The sequence below is a fragment of the Microcaecilia unicolor genome, chromosome 1 (assembly GCF_901765095.1).
Source record: "Microcaecilia unicolor chromosome 1, aMicUni1.1, whole genome shotgun sequence".
Taxonomy (NCBI): domain Eukaryota; kingdom Metazoa; phylum Chordata; class Amphibia; order Gymnophiona; family Siphonopidae; genus Microcaecilia; species Microcaecilia unicolor.
This window is the reverse complement of record NC_044031.1, coordinates 613,901,721-613,915,075: the sequence shown is the minus strand read 5'-3', so window position 1 is coordinate 613,915,075 and position 13,355 is coordinate 613,901,721. Positions and strand designations below refer to the sequence as shown.

At 43.0% G+C, this 13,355-nt stretch overlaps 1 protein-coding gene across 1 annotated transcript in view; it reads right to left on the bottom strand.

Annotated features, from left to right (window-relative positions):
- The window catches only part of RHPN1 (rhophilin Rho GTPase binding protein 1), a 133,934-nt gene that overhangs the window by 41,673 nt on the left and 78,906 nt on the right, over window positions 1-13,355 (bottom strand). Inside the window, exons 8-9 of the mRNA XM_030190233.1 lie at window positions 3,125-3,312; window positions 1,157-1,313 (exon numbers count right to left, since the gene is read on the bottom strand). Coding sequence (XP_030046093.1) covers window positions 1,157-1,313; window positions 3,125-3,312 — 345 coding nt within the window. The remainder of the gene's footprint in view (window positions 1-1,156; window positions 1,314-3,124; window positions 3,313-13,355) is intronic.

Below are 13,355 nucleotides of genomic sequence, written 5' to 3'. Positions count from 1 at the left end.
TTAAGCCTGTATTAAAGACTCATTATTTTCATTTGGCATTTCATCTAACTGGAGTTTGACCCAGTGAACTATATGACTTGTACAGTCTCTAGTGAAATGGCGAAGATGTTCTTAATTTTCACTTTTTTGTTGTTGTTGTTGTGCACGCTTTCTATGTATATGATCTTTCCTGTCTTAAATGGAATTCCTTTCTATTCTTAATTTGTTTTATGTAATAGTATTATTGTTCACCACTTTGACCTTTTATTAGCAAAAGCAGTATAGCAAATGTCACTTGCCACACTGTTACTGGAGTAAGCTCACCTCAATGCCATGCCATTAAAAGCACTGGCTTGTCTATTCACTGCAACAAATACTGAGGTAGGCAGGGGAAACTTGAGTCTACACAGCCATCTTGGTCAGGCTTGCAAGCACCCCTGGCATATTCCCATCTTGATTCCTCTTCTGGTTCCTATTTCACACATAATTTATCCTGTGATTTCCTATTTCCATTCCAGTCCTGCTGTGTTCTATAGAATTTGTGGTTCATGATCCAAACTTGGTTCCTGCACTGTTCTGCTTCTGCCTGGACCTACCTCTCCGGGCATACTGCCTCGTAGAAAAGAAGTAGTCTAGTGCTTATTCTACAGTAGTTGGTGGAAGCATGAGAAATTCAATTTTAGTCACATTTGTCAGTGCAAAAGTGCCTGTTGTCAGTGATCTGTCCATCTGTCTGCATGTTTTAGTGGCAGAACCACTGTGCTGATATGGCAGAAGATTGGTATAGTGTGATGTCCACTGAAAACTGAGAAAATCAAGGTCCATTTTTGATGTCACAAGAACTGCAAACATGCCTCCATGTCATGCAATGTGTTTTTCAACGTAATTCTATTTATTCAGATACAGCAATGTTACAAGTTTTGTGAACCATATACAGAATCAAGCCATCACAACTTTATGAAACTGCTAAATTCTCTATTTAATTTTTTAATATATTTTTTATTATGTGTGTTTTGCTTGTACCCCCCACTTACTTTTAAGAGAGTTATAAATAAATAAATACATACGTTTGTGACATATCTGCTTCTGGAGTTTCTTGCAGGGTTTAAATAGTTTGCAAATACTATGTCTAGGGCTGCACAAGTTTTAAGTGAACTTTCATCATTAGAACACTCACGTGAACAGTCACAAAACGCGTTGGCAGCATAATAATGGGAAAGTGCCTTGAAGTGATCAGACTTGACATGGACCATGGTAGTCCAGGAGTATGGGACGTAGTCCTTCATCGGCGGCTGTGTCATGATCTGGTGTACCAATGAGTAGACATTTGCCACCTATAAACAAACAGAGAAACTCACTGTGACCATTAACTCTACAAAACATGGAGAAAAATGAAGGCAGATAAAGACCACGTGGCCTATCCAGTCTGCCCATCCATGCCATCTTCCCTTCCGCTCTCTTAGGAGATCCTATGTACTTGTCCCAATCTTTCTTGAATTCAAATACAATGTTCATCTCTACCTACTCCACCAGGAGGTCATTCCATGCATTCATCACCCTTTCCATGAAGGATTTCCAAAGGTTATTCCTGAATCTGTCCCCATTCATCTTCATCCTATGCCCCCTCATTCCAGAGCTTCTTTTCAATTGATGTAAGCAGCATGGATGACAAACTCTGTCCTTGAGTGCTACAACCACAGCTTGGCTCCTCAATATCCTTAAGATTCATGAGATTTAATCCCACACCATGAATCTGACTTATTTTATTTGTTCTGAAAAATAAAACATCTATGGCATCTGAAAGCTCACTAGCATCAACCAGTAAGGGTTTAGAAAAAGGTTTTTGATTTTTAAGAATTCATGAGAACATTACAGTTTTCTTTGCTTGTGGGAATCGCCATTTCACTTGTGAGTTAGTGGAACGATATTTGAGCACCATGGTCCAGTGGTTACTGGGTCTTTGCAATCACTCCCCACCCCGTGTCTTTACAGATCATGTCAGCAGGAGGAAAAAAGAGAGAAAACAGGGAGCTGGGGGGGAGGGGAAGTAGTGCTGGGCAAGAGGGTAGGGATTCAGGTAAAAGAAAGGAATGCTGGATAGAAAGAGAGAAAAGGGGATACTGTGCTGGAGCCCCCCAACATTTGAAAGGAATGGGGTACCAATTTCTGCAGAGGAAGCTGGCCTGTCTATGGTTGGCCACAACTGATTTGCAGATTACTGTGCCAATCAGTGTAGAAAGGCCTTAATATTTTAGCTTGCACAAATACACTTATAAGATCATCCTATTTTTATAAGAACCTACCTGAAATTCTATAAAAGTGTTTAAAATTGCATGTGCAAATTAATTAAACAAGCCAATTAGCACTAATAATTGGGTGCTAATAATAAATTATCAACACTAATTGACATGAGCTGAAATTTACGCACGTATTTTTAGTCGCAGGGATCCGCACACAACTTTCAAGCATGGTTCCAAAAAGGGGGCACAGCCATGGAAGGGTCACAAGCGGATCAAGGGTGTTCCTACAATTTATGCGCACTGTTATAGAATAATGGGGATCCACACCTAATTTAGATTCAATGATTTACTCCAGGGTTTACTTGGTGCAAATCCTTGCATCTAAAGTAAGGCTCCGATCCTGGCGCTCAGAGTATTCTACAAACAGCACCATTTATAGAATGGCGCTTAGCACGTTATTTTTTTCGGCACCGATTTTTCAGTACTATTTATAGAATTCCCCCTCCCCCCAGTGTGTTTCACTTTGAAAAGAAAAAGAAAATTGTAATCATTGCTTTCGGGACCATACTGAGCAACAGCTGCGCCCTGTGTGACTTGTCCACTGCCTCCCCACCAATAAGAAGTGTCAGTGGGCAGGGAGCAATTTTTGCACCCTGTGATGGCATTCCATTCACACAGCCCTTGATACAGCACTGGTTCCTTTAGAGTTCGTTCACCTTGGCTTAACCAGACCACCCTGCAACGTCATCAAGCATTGTTAAAGCTTCTCTACCATGAACTACTAGAATGCTCTGTTCCATAGTTTTAGTATACTACTGTCAGGACTTCCTGAGATATACTAGTCGAGAAATCTCATTAGGGTTCCTATCAGTCTGGGTTGTAAGGAAGCAAGGACGAGGTCTTACTTGGGCTGCTTCCTGTGCAGTCTGCAGGTGTGTGATGAATTCATTCTGGGCCTTTACGAGGGCAACCTTCTCAAATACACACTCTTGGATCTGAGCAACCATAAGATGAACCAGCATGTTCAGAGAAGCAGTACTCATATCCAGACTGGGAGCGTTGGAGAAGTTCTCTTTCAGGTAATTAAAGGCACCTGTGGAAATGGAATTAAGTTGGCAAGACTGCAACATTACTTAGTAGAAATAAGAACACCTAGATAACCTGATTTATGATATGGAGTATCTCTCAAAGCCTTTGTGAGCTTACTTATTAGCAAGATAAGTATGTGCTAGTCTAGATGGTGGTGGTTATCCTAACATCTTTAGAGAATATGGTTCACAGCAAGCAGGATAACCAGTCTAACACAAGGAAATCCTTATTTGAAAATGGTCTTTAATGAAGAACGAGAAAAAGCATGACTGCCAACAGATTTTTTTTTGTTGAATAAACCCTCCTTTTCTACTGTTTTGCACATTTGTTTAGCCAACCTAAGAAAAAATGGGTTAAAGGAGGGATGGAATTGCATGTTGGATACTATTGCTGGAATGGACCCTTGAGGACAGAAAAATCAAACTTAATATTGCCTCAGGGGCCAGTGTCCAAAATGGTGTGTCAGGAGTACCGGGTCTCAAACTCTTGAGATTGAACCAATTTCTGCACAACCTTGATCCAGCCTCTGGAGCCTCTGAGTAGGGTAGCTGGTCTAACAAGTCATCCAGTGGGCCTATCCTTAACTGGCTTGTACCCAGATCTGCTTTTCACTGTTGCTACCTATTTAGTACATTCTTTAATCATCTTTTGTACCATATGCCATCATGGTTTCCACTGTATTGCCTAAGTTGTCACCTGCTCACTATCCTGGTTCCTGCTCCCAGGACTGTGGCGGGCACTGATTAATACAGGCTGTCTCTGTTGTATCCTGCCTACAAGGAAACAGTAAGTTACATCAGGAGGCAGGACACAGAAGAGGTCCCTGGACTGGCCAGAGCAGGCAACCTGTCTTCCTAACTACAAAGTAAAAATATTCAAATCGTGACAATCACCTCAGGAATAGCACACACATTTCTTCCACTGCTAGACACCATGTTTAAATCAGATGGGCTTTTGTTTGTATGGTGACTCTACAGGATGTGGAGACCACTAGTCTTCAGGATTTTTATTTTGGTTGACAAGTGCCACCAAAGGCAGCCCTTGTCCCAGAGTGGCTGAGCCTACTTTCAAATAGGGCTAGCCACTTGCCATTCAGGTTTTCAGGCTATCCACAATGAATCTGCATGAAAAAGATTTGCATGTAATGGAGGCAGTATATGCAATCAATTTCATGCATATTTAATGTGGATATCCTGAAAACCTGACTGGCAAGGGGGTACTCCAGGACCAACTTGGGAAACACTGCCCTAGAACACAAAAAACTTACCACCCCATAACAGCCCTAACCCACCTATGAAAAGACAGTGCTATATATATATTACACTGAGATCTGGAGCACCAATATACCTACTATTGGGAAAATGAACAAGCTGCACTGTTACACATTCCTACACAGACACTACATGCTAGAAGAATTCTTCACCTGAGTCGCACATACAGAACATGGACAGACCCTCATCTATATAAACATAAGATTAGCCATACTGGGTCAGACCAATGGTCCATCTAGCCCAGTATCCTGTTTCCAACAGTGGCCAAACCAGGTCACAAGCACCTGGCAGAAACCCAAACTGTGACAACATTCCATTCTACCAATCTAATACAGAATAGGGAGCCACAAAAAACAAAAGTTGAAATAGAGACCCCCTCCTCTCTGTCCAAGAAAACCAGACTCTATAAACAGTGCAATACTGGTAAAAAGAAACAGAAAAGCATTTTCTCCTGTACTTTGCAAAATAAACTTAGAAAAAATATACATTTTACAAAGCAGGTACATCTCAGTCCTTACAAAGTATTAAATAAAAATAATGTTTTTTCTACCTTTGTTGTTTGGGAATTTGGCTGGTCCCAGTCTTTTTTTCCATGTTCCACGAGTCAGCCTTACAAATTATTTTCCAGGTTGGCCTTTCCATTTCTTCTCTCTCTTCCTTTACATCTATTTGGCACTGATCTTTCGTTTTATGACCCCACTCTCAAATAGCTATGTATAGAGCTTCCAAGTGAACCAGTTCCAGAAGGGAGATTTTTCAACCAGTCCAAGTGCGAACTCTTATCCCACATTCATGTGGGATTGGAAGTCCCTGATTCTACCCATCAAGATCTGTGCTGCAGTACATCCAAAATGACTTATTTATTTTATCTATTATTACATTTGTACCCCGCGCTTTCCCGCTCATGGCAGGTTCAGTGCAGCTTACATAGTAGTTAGGATTTCAGTGTGTTGCAGAGCAGTGACGTAGCAAGGGGGGGTGGGAGGGGCGGTCCGCCCCGGGTGTCAGCTCAGGGGGGGTGCTCCCTGCCAGCACCCCCCCCTCGGAGAATCGACCAGCTCCCGCACCCTACCTTTAAAAAGAATATCGGGAGGCGCTGCGCCCTGCACATAAAGGAAATGTGGACCGTCGGGTCTTCCCTCGCTGTCTGTCCCGCCCTCCGCTGACGCAACTTCCTATTTCCGCAAGGGCGGGACAGACAGCGGGGGAAGACCCGACAGTCCACATTTCCTTTAGGTGCAGGGCGCAGCGCCTCCGATATTCTTTTTAAAGGTAGGGTGCGGAGCTGGTCGAGGGGGGGTGTCATCGTGCTGCACCCGGGGGGGGTGCAACGGCGAACCGCTCCGCCCCGGGTGGCAGCCCCCCCCCTGCTACGCCACTGTTGCAGAGAGAAGTACAATCTGTAGCAACGTTGTATTAACGTAGCAAGATAGAAGTAGTTATTAGTTATCACAAGAGAAGGGGTAGTGTAGGTGGAGAGTTAGGGAGGGGGGTGAGTGAGTTGTGTTAGGAGATTTGGTGTAAGAGAATAGGTGGGGAGGAGATGTAGGAGGATTGGTGGGAAGGTGTTGGGAGGGGGTCTAGTTCATTGTCACAGAGGGACTTAAGAAAATGCACTCGGACCCCTGCAGGGTTGCTAATCTGAAGATATCAGAGATGTGAATTTTCAAATACTGTCAAATTCCTAATATCAAATTCAAAATAAAATACTTTTTTCTACTGTTGTTAGAACAATTTATTTTTTCAATTGCTTTGGTCCCACTGTCTCTTTTCTGTTTTTCTCTGTTTCTTCTGCCTTTACAGGGTTTCCTGCCCATCTGACATTTCTTCTGTCTCCAAGTGCACCATCCTTCTTTCCTCTGAAACATTATTTGTCCTGTCCAGTATCTCCCTTCTGTGTCCCTTGTCCCTACCCTACCCCCAAGTTCAGCATCTGCCCTTTCTGTTTCCCCATCTCTCCCCTTTTTCAGCACAAGCCTTCCTGGTCACCTCATCTCCCCCTTTTCTAGCATCTGCCCTCCTGGTGTCCCCATCTCTCCCTTTTTCTAACATTGCTGTGTCCCCATCTTCCCCCTTTTTCCAGCATTACCCTTGTGTTACCATCTTCCCCCTTTTCCAAAATTACCTCTTTGTCCCCATTTCATTCCTTTTTCACAGTTGTACCCATATCCCCATTCCCCCTTCCAGTAGTGCCCCTGTGTCCCTATCTCCTCCTCCCTTTTTCAGTAGTGCCCCTCTGTGTTCCTATCTTCTCCTCCCCTTTCCAGTAGTGCCCCTCTATGTCCCTATCTCCTCCTCCCCTTTCCAATAGTGCCCTCTCTGTGTCCCTATCGCCTCCCCCTTTCCAGTAGTGCCCCTCTGTGTCCCTATCCAATCTCAGTTTTTCCCTTTCCCAGTGAAGCCGTCATTGCCATACTCTCAAAACAAAGCAAGCAAACCTATGAGCTGCTGCATCCATGTTGTCACTCTTTGTTGGTAGCATTTGTATTTAATCTCACTTATATTTTCAAACATGCCAATTTGTGCAGTATATGGATGTACACAGAAAAAGTATAATAACAGAACAGAATATAGGTAGAGTAGTAATTTGTTGTAAATCGTAATCAGTGTGTCATTTGGAGGGGCTAGTTATAGAGGCACTCTAGCACGTGTTATATTCGTGCAGAGATTTTTTTTTCTCCTGGTAAAGGCCACTAAAACAGAATATGTAAGCCACACTGAGCCTGCAAACGGTGGCAAAAATGTGGATACAAATGTTATAAATAAATAAATATAAGAAAGCCAATGGACTGTATTAAGGGCTTATAGCCCATTTAGTTATGTTTAAACAAAAGAGATCTGCATTAAAAAATATTTATTTTTATTTTGACCTATAAAACCACTTGTCCCTGAAACATGCCTAAAAACAGAATAATCCATTTGTGTATCTAAAATGTAAATTCCTACAAATGAGATGACGTGAAAATGTGATTCCATGTACCCCAATGAAAGGCGAGTTTAATTCTACTTCCATTTAATTTCAATATATTCTATCATCTTTATAACACCAGCTTCCCAAGGCAGAGTACAACAGTCGGGGCTTCTCCTCAGGCGCATTCCGGACTCCCACCTACTCTAACGCAACTTCCTCTTTTCCGCAGAGGTAGGAGTGAGACGCGCCTGAAGAGAAACCCCTGATGCTGGCAGAAGGCTGACTGTGAATCGCCGGTGCCGAGGGAGAATGCTTCAGGGCAGTAAAAATGACGACGCAGACGGGAGACAGCGGGCAGCAGAAGAAACACAAGGAGAAAGATGCAAAACTACGAGGAAGGCGGCAGGGAAAGTTACTGGCACGTGGCGCATAGGTGCCATTTTTTCAAAAATCTGTTTGGGGGAGCAACTGCTCCCCCTAGCTATGCCACTGATCTTGACCAGGTGTACAATCGAGCATACTTTTGGGGTACTGAAGAATCAGTTTCACTGCTTGCATCTCTCTGGAGGATCCTTGCAATATTTCCCTGACAAGGTTGCAGATGTTGTGACGGTGTGCCTCATGCTCCATAACACTGCACTGAGGCATCAACGTCAGATCAATGTCAATGTGCCACCAAAGTTGGATATCTGTCTTCCAGCTCCAGGATCAAATGCTGCCAGGGGAAATGCGATGCAACAGAAGCTGACAGAGTACTTCACCGACAGCTGCTGCCTGTAGAGTTTTATAATGTATGCTGCTTGTTTGGTTTATCTTGTTATTGCAAAATATAACAATACTATACTGTTTTAATAAAATGTTTTCCGTGTTTTCTTAAAATGCATTCCAGGAAAAAAAAAATTAGACAGGGCCCTCTCCAAGGTAGGGTTACAAGATGGCTCCTGGTCAAGGAAGACTAACAATAGCCAGATCTGCTTTTACTCCTATCCAATGAAATGAGAGTAAAACCTGGGCTGGATCTGTTTCCTCCTTGACCTGGGCCATCAGGTAAATCCCCCCCCCCCCCCAAAGATGTCACAGAATTCTGAACCCCCAAGTATTTTCTAGCTATGATATATCCTCTTTAATCATGCTGAAGAAATTCCACCCGGGGACAAAAAGTACTATATTTTTATCTCTTTACAACATATTCAACATTTTTGGCATGCACAATATAAAGAAACAATATCCAGAACTAAAAGGTTTTGTTGGGATCTGTGTTCAGTTACATGATTCTGTTGGTTGTAGTCCCTCCTCGAGGTATAACACAACATAGAAGAAATGTTACTTATCTACCTTTTCTTTCAATTGTGATGATATGTATTTAAAATTTTGCACATGCTAGCAATTACAAAATTAGCCACTCTTTAGGGAAGAACTCACCCTGGTACATTATAAATATAAAAGTGGGTATACTGTACATTTATGTGCAAACTTTTGAAAAAGTGCCATATATCATACAAAACTGAAGAAAACCTAAGACAATCTGCAGAAGGGAGAGGGGAGCTGGGACAAGTGGGAGTAGATGTGGCCATGGAGTTGCCTATGGGGGAGTAAAACCTGGACTGGCTCTGTTCGTCAGTCCTCCTTGACCTGGGGCCACCATGAAACACCCTTATATGCCATAGAATTTAAAACCCATACATTCATAATGGCTTTAGGTGGGGATTTGGTGGTTCAGCGGGATGACCCAACCCAGCTCTGTAGGAAAAAAAGCCCTACAGAAACACTATATACTGTAGTGCTACCTGGCACTATATAGCATAGCTATATAGAATTATAATATATGGCACCACAAATCAGAACCTCTGTCATTAAAACACCCTGTTAGGCTAAAGCCTCTTTCACAGTCTGCAGGCACTTAGCCAGATTAGCCAAGGACTGCAGGAATTCCCCATGCCAACTATACAGACACCAGCTGGGTCAACATCTGTGAATTGTTTATAAACAATTGCTTGGTCAATCTGACCCTCTGGAGTGACACAGAAAAGGACAATGTTGTGACTCCTCAAATCATAACATCTGAATAAATAAGATTGTTGTGTAGATAATGTGGAGCCTGCCAGCTTCCAGGACCTTAGCTTCCACCAGAAACTGTATAAATGGATGCTGGAAACCTAAAATAAGGACTGCTACTGCTGCTGACTTTGACATCTGTCCAGAACTGCAGACATCCACCTCTGCCTGTCTGCAGATTCATCTGGGACTCTTCTGATTCCTACTGACCATCTGGTGCTATCCCGATTCAGGTTATATAACTGCTATGTTATTGCTAAGGAGTTAATATAAGAGGCCGGACTAGCGGCCTACCTTAGGGTTTAATGTGCATTTGCTCTGAGCTAACTTCGTGATAAGAACAACTTTGATTCTTGCCTTTTAATTATTGTTCCTGCTGCTATGTAAATAAACAAGCTATCTATTTTTATATCATCTTTGGGCGTTGTGTCAGTTCTGTTAGAATATTTGGGCTTTGGATTTGTATCCGTAGATAAATGAACTTAATTGTTTTCCAGAATATACATTTATAAATACCAGAGTGCTACCTTATAATAATTTACAATAAGATTACATTCCTGACTACACCCTATAAGGTGTGATCTGTGTTAGCCCCACAGCCCGGAGAACACCTGGCCAGGCCAGACAGGAGGGGATGGGTATAAACCCCTCCTCCCTCCTACAAGAGGGGAGGAAAGCACAGGGAAAATGGTCATTAGGGGGGGCCTGGTAAGGCAAAAGGCTGGGGTCATTTCCAATTATTATTTATTGCCTCTGGCCACGATGCTCAAAACCTAACAGCAGCACTAATCGCCAGAATAGGACTAGCATTGGTGCGCCCTGATGCTGAAAACCATTATGGGTGGGAATTATTTACAGCGGGGGGGGGGGCAGTATGTACAAATCTAGCTATGGTACTTATCTGTAGCAGGTGTTCACTGATGACTCACATATGGGTGATATCGTCCACGGAGCCCAGTACTGACACTGTCAAGTACACTGTCGTTTTAAATCTTTGAGGTAGTGCTCCCACTGCGCATGCGCGGGTGTCTTCCTGCCCATGTTCAAGCGCAGGACCAGCAGTAGAGTACTAAAGCTAAGACGACAACTCCAAGGGGAGGCGAGAAGGATGTAGCTTTCTCCAAGGACAAGCAGGCACAATATTCTCACATGTGGGACTCAGTAGCTACCAGACTGACAAGGGAAATCAATTTTTTGTAAGTAAACAAATAGTGAGCCTGGTGGAAAAGAAGGATCCGAGAGTGAGTTGAATTTTAAGTAGTAAAAAGATTCTGTAGGACCGATTGTCCAAACCGGCTATCCCGCCTAGAATGCTGCTTTAGACAATAGTGAGCACTGAAAGTGTGGATAGAAGACCACGTATCCACCTTGCAAATGTCTTCAATGGAGGCAGAGCGAAAATGGGCTACTAAAACCACGATTAGCCAAGGACTGCAGGAATTCCCCATGCCAACTGTACAGACACCAGCAGGGTCAACATCTGTGAATTGTTTATAGAAACAACAATTGCTTGGTCAATCTGACCCTCTGGAGTGACACAAAAAAGGACAATGTTGTGACTCCTCAAATCATAACATAGTAACATAGTAGAAAACAGCAGATAAAGACCTGTACAGTCCATCCAGTCTGCCTGAACAGATAAACTCCCAAGGTGTGTATAATTGAACTTGATTTGTCTATGCTATTTTCAGGGCAAAGACCGTAAAAGTCTGCCTGGCACTGTCGTTGTTCAAAAACTTTTGAAGTTGTTATCAAAGCCCTTGATAAGCTCCATTCCAGCCCATCCAAATCCATCCAGCCACGATTAAGGCACATTGTTTTGCCACCTTGAGATCCTCAGACACATCACTCCAAGGTCCCTCTCCTGAGCGTTTCTTCCAACATTTGGAGATTCCTCCTCATGGTTTTTACACCCTCCAAAGTATCCACTCTATTGGCTATCTTTGTGGCATCACCAAAAAAGCAAACTTTTCCTTCTAACCCTCCAGCAATGCCTCTCACAAATATATTAAACAGATTTGGCCCCAGAATAGACCACTGAGGCACTCTGCTGCTCAGTTTACATTCCCCCAAGCGAGTTCTGTTTACCACCACCCTCTGTCAACCAGTTTCCCAATCCATTTTTACCACTTTGGGTCCTAAATTCAGCCCTCTCAGCTTATTCATGAGTCTTCTGTGAGGGACCATATCAAAGGTTTTGCTGAAATCCAAGTAGATTACATCTAGTGCTTGTCCTTCATCTAGTTCTTTGGTCACCCAGACAAAAAAGTCAATCAGATTCATTTGGCAGGATTTTCTTTTGATAAAGCCATGTTGCCTCTGATTCTGTAACCCATTGGCTTCCAGAAAGTTAACTATCCTTTCCTTCAGCAGCGATTCCCTTATTTTTCCTACCACCAACGTGGGCTTAACACCTGTAGTTTTTCACTTCTTCCTTGTCCCCGCTTTTCTGAAGAGGGACCACATCAGCTCATCTCCAGTCCTAAGGACCTTCTCCCATCTCTAAAGATCTATTAAATAAATCCTTAAGAGGACCCATCAGGACTTCTCTGAGCTCTCTCTGTATCCTGGGATGTATCCCATCCAGCCCCATAGCTTTGTCCACTACCAGATTTCAAGCTGCTTATAAATGCTTTCTTCCATGAACGGCGTAATATCCACTCTATTCCCACATATAACCTTGGCAACCAACCACAGTCCTTCTCCAGGACTTTCTTCCGTATACACAGAAGTATTCATTTAGCACATTTGCTTTATCCTCATCACTCTCCACGTAGCTATCCTTAGCATCTTTCAGTCTTACAATTCCATTCCTATCTTTTCTAATTCCCCCAATATAACTGAAAAAGGTCTTGTCACCTCTCATTACATCTTTAGCCATTTTTTTCTTCTGCCTGTGCTTTTCCTTGCCGTTTCCCTCTTGGCTTCTTTGAGTTTAAGCTGATAATCTCTTCCATGATCATCCTGTTGCATTCTTCTATATTTCTTGAACAAAGCCTCTTTTGCCCTTATTTTTTCAGCCACCTGCTTGGAGAACCATATAGGCTTCCTGTTCCTCTTGTTTTTGTGTACTTTCCTTGTGTAAAGTTCAGTTGCTATACTTATAGCAGCTTTTAGCTTGGAGCACTGCACTTCCACTTCATCTGTGCCTACCCATGCCATCAGCTCCTTCTTCAGGTATTCCCCCATTTTACCGACATCAGCACATCTGAAATCCAGGACTTTTGAGTTTTGTGCGGCTGCACTCTGCTTTCGCTCTTATATCAAACCATATTGTGCTATGATCACTATTGCCTATGAGGGCACCCACCTGTACATAGGAAACACTGCCTCCATTTGTAAGCACTAGATCCAGCATCGACCATTCCCTCGTGGGTTCCGTCACCATTTGTCTGAGCAAGGCACTTTGACAGGCATCCACATCTCCCTACTTCTTTCCGATTCTGCTGACGGGAAATTCCAATCCACATCAGGCAAGTTGAACTCTCACAGCAATAATGCCTCCCCTTTCTTACCAAGCTTATGGATATCTCCAATCAGATCCTTGTCTAGCTTCTCCATTTGTACCAGAGGTCTGTAGATAACACCTGTGTGTGTGGATATAGATTCCATCTTCTCTTTCCAGAGCTATCCATATCGCTTTTTCCTTTCCCCAAGTCCCCTGCATTTCAGCTGCTCTGATATTATTTTTCACATACAGCACCACTCCTCCACTTCTTCGATCCTTCCTAGCCTTCCTAAAAAGATTATAACCCAGTATGGTCACATCCCATTCATGAGTCATTGAACCATGTCTCTGTAATAGCAACA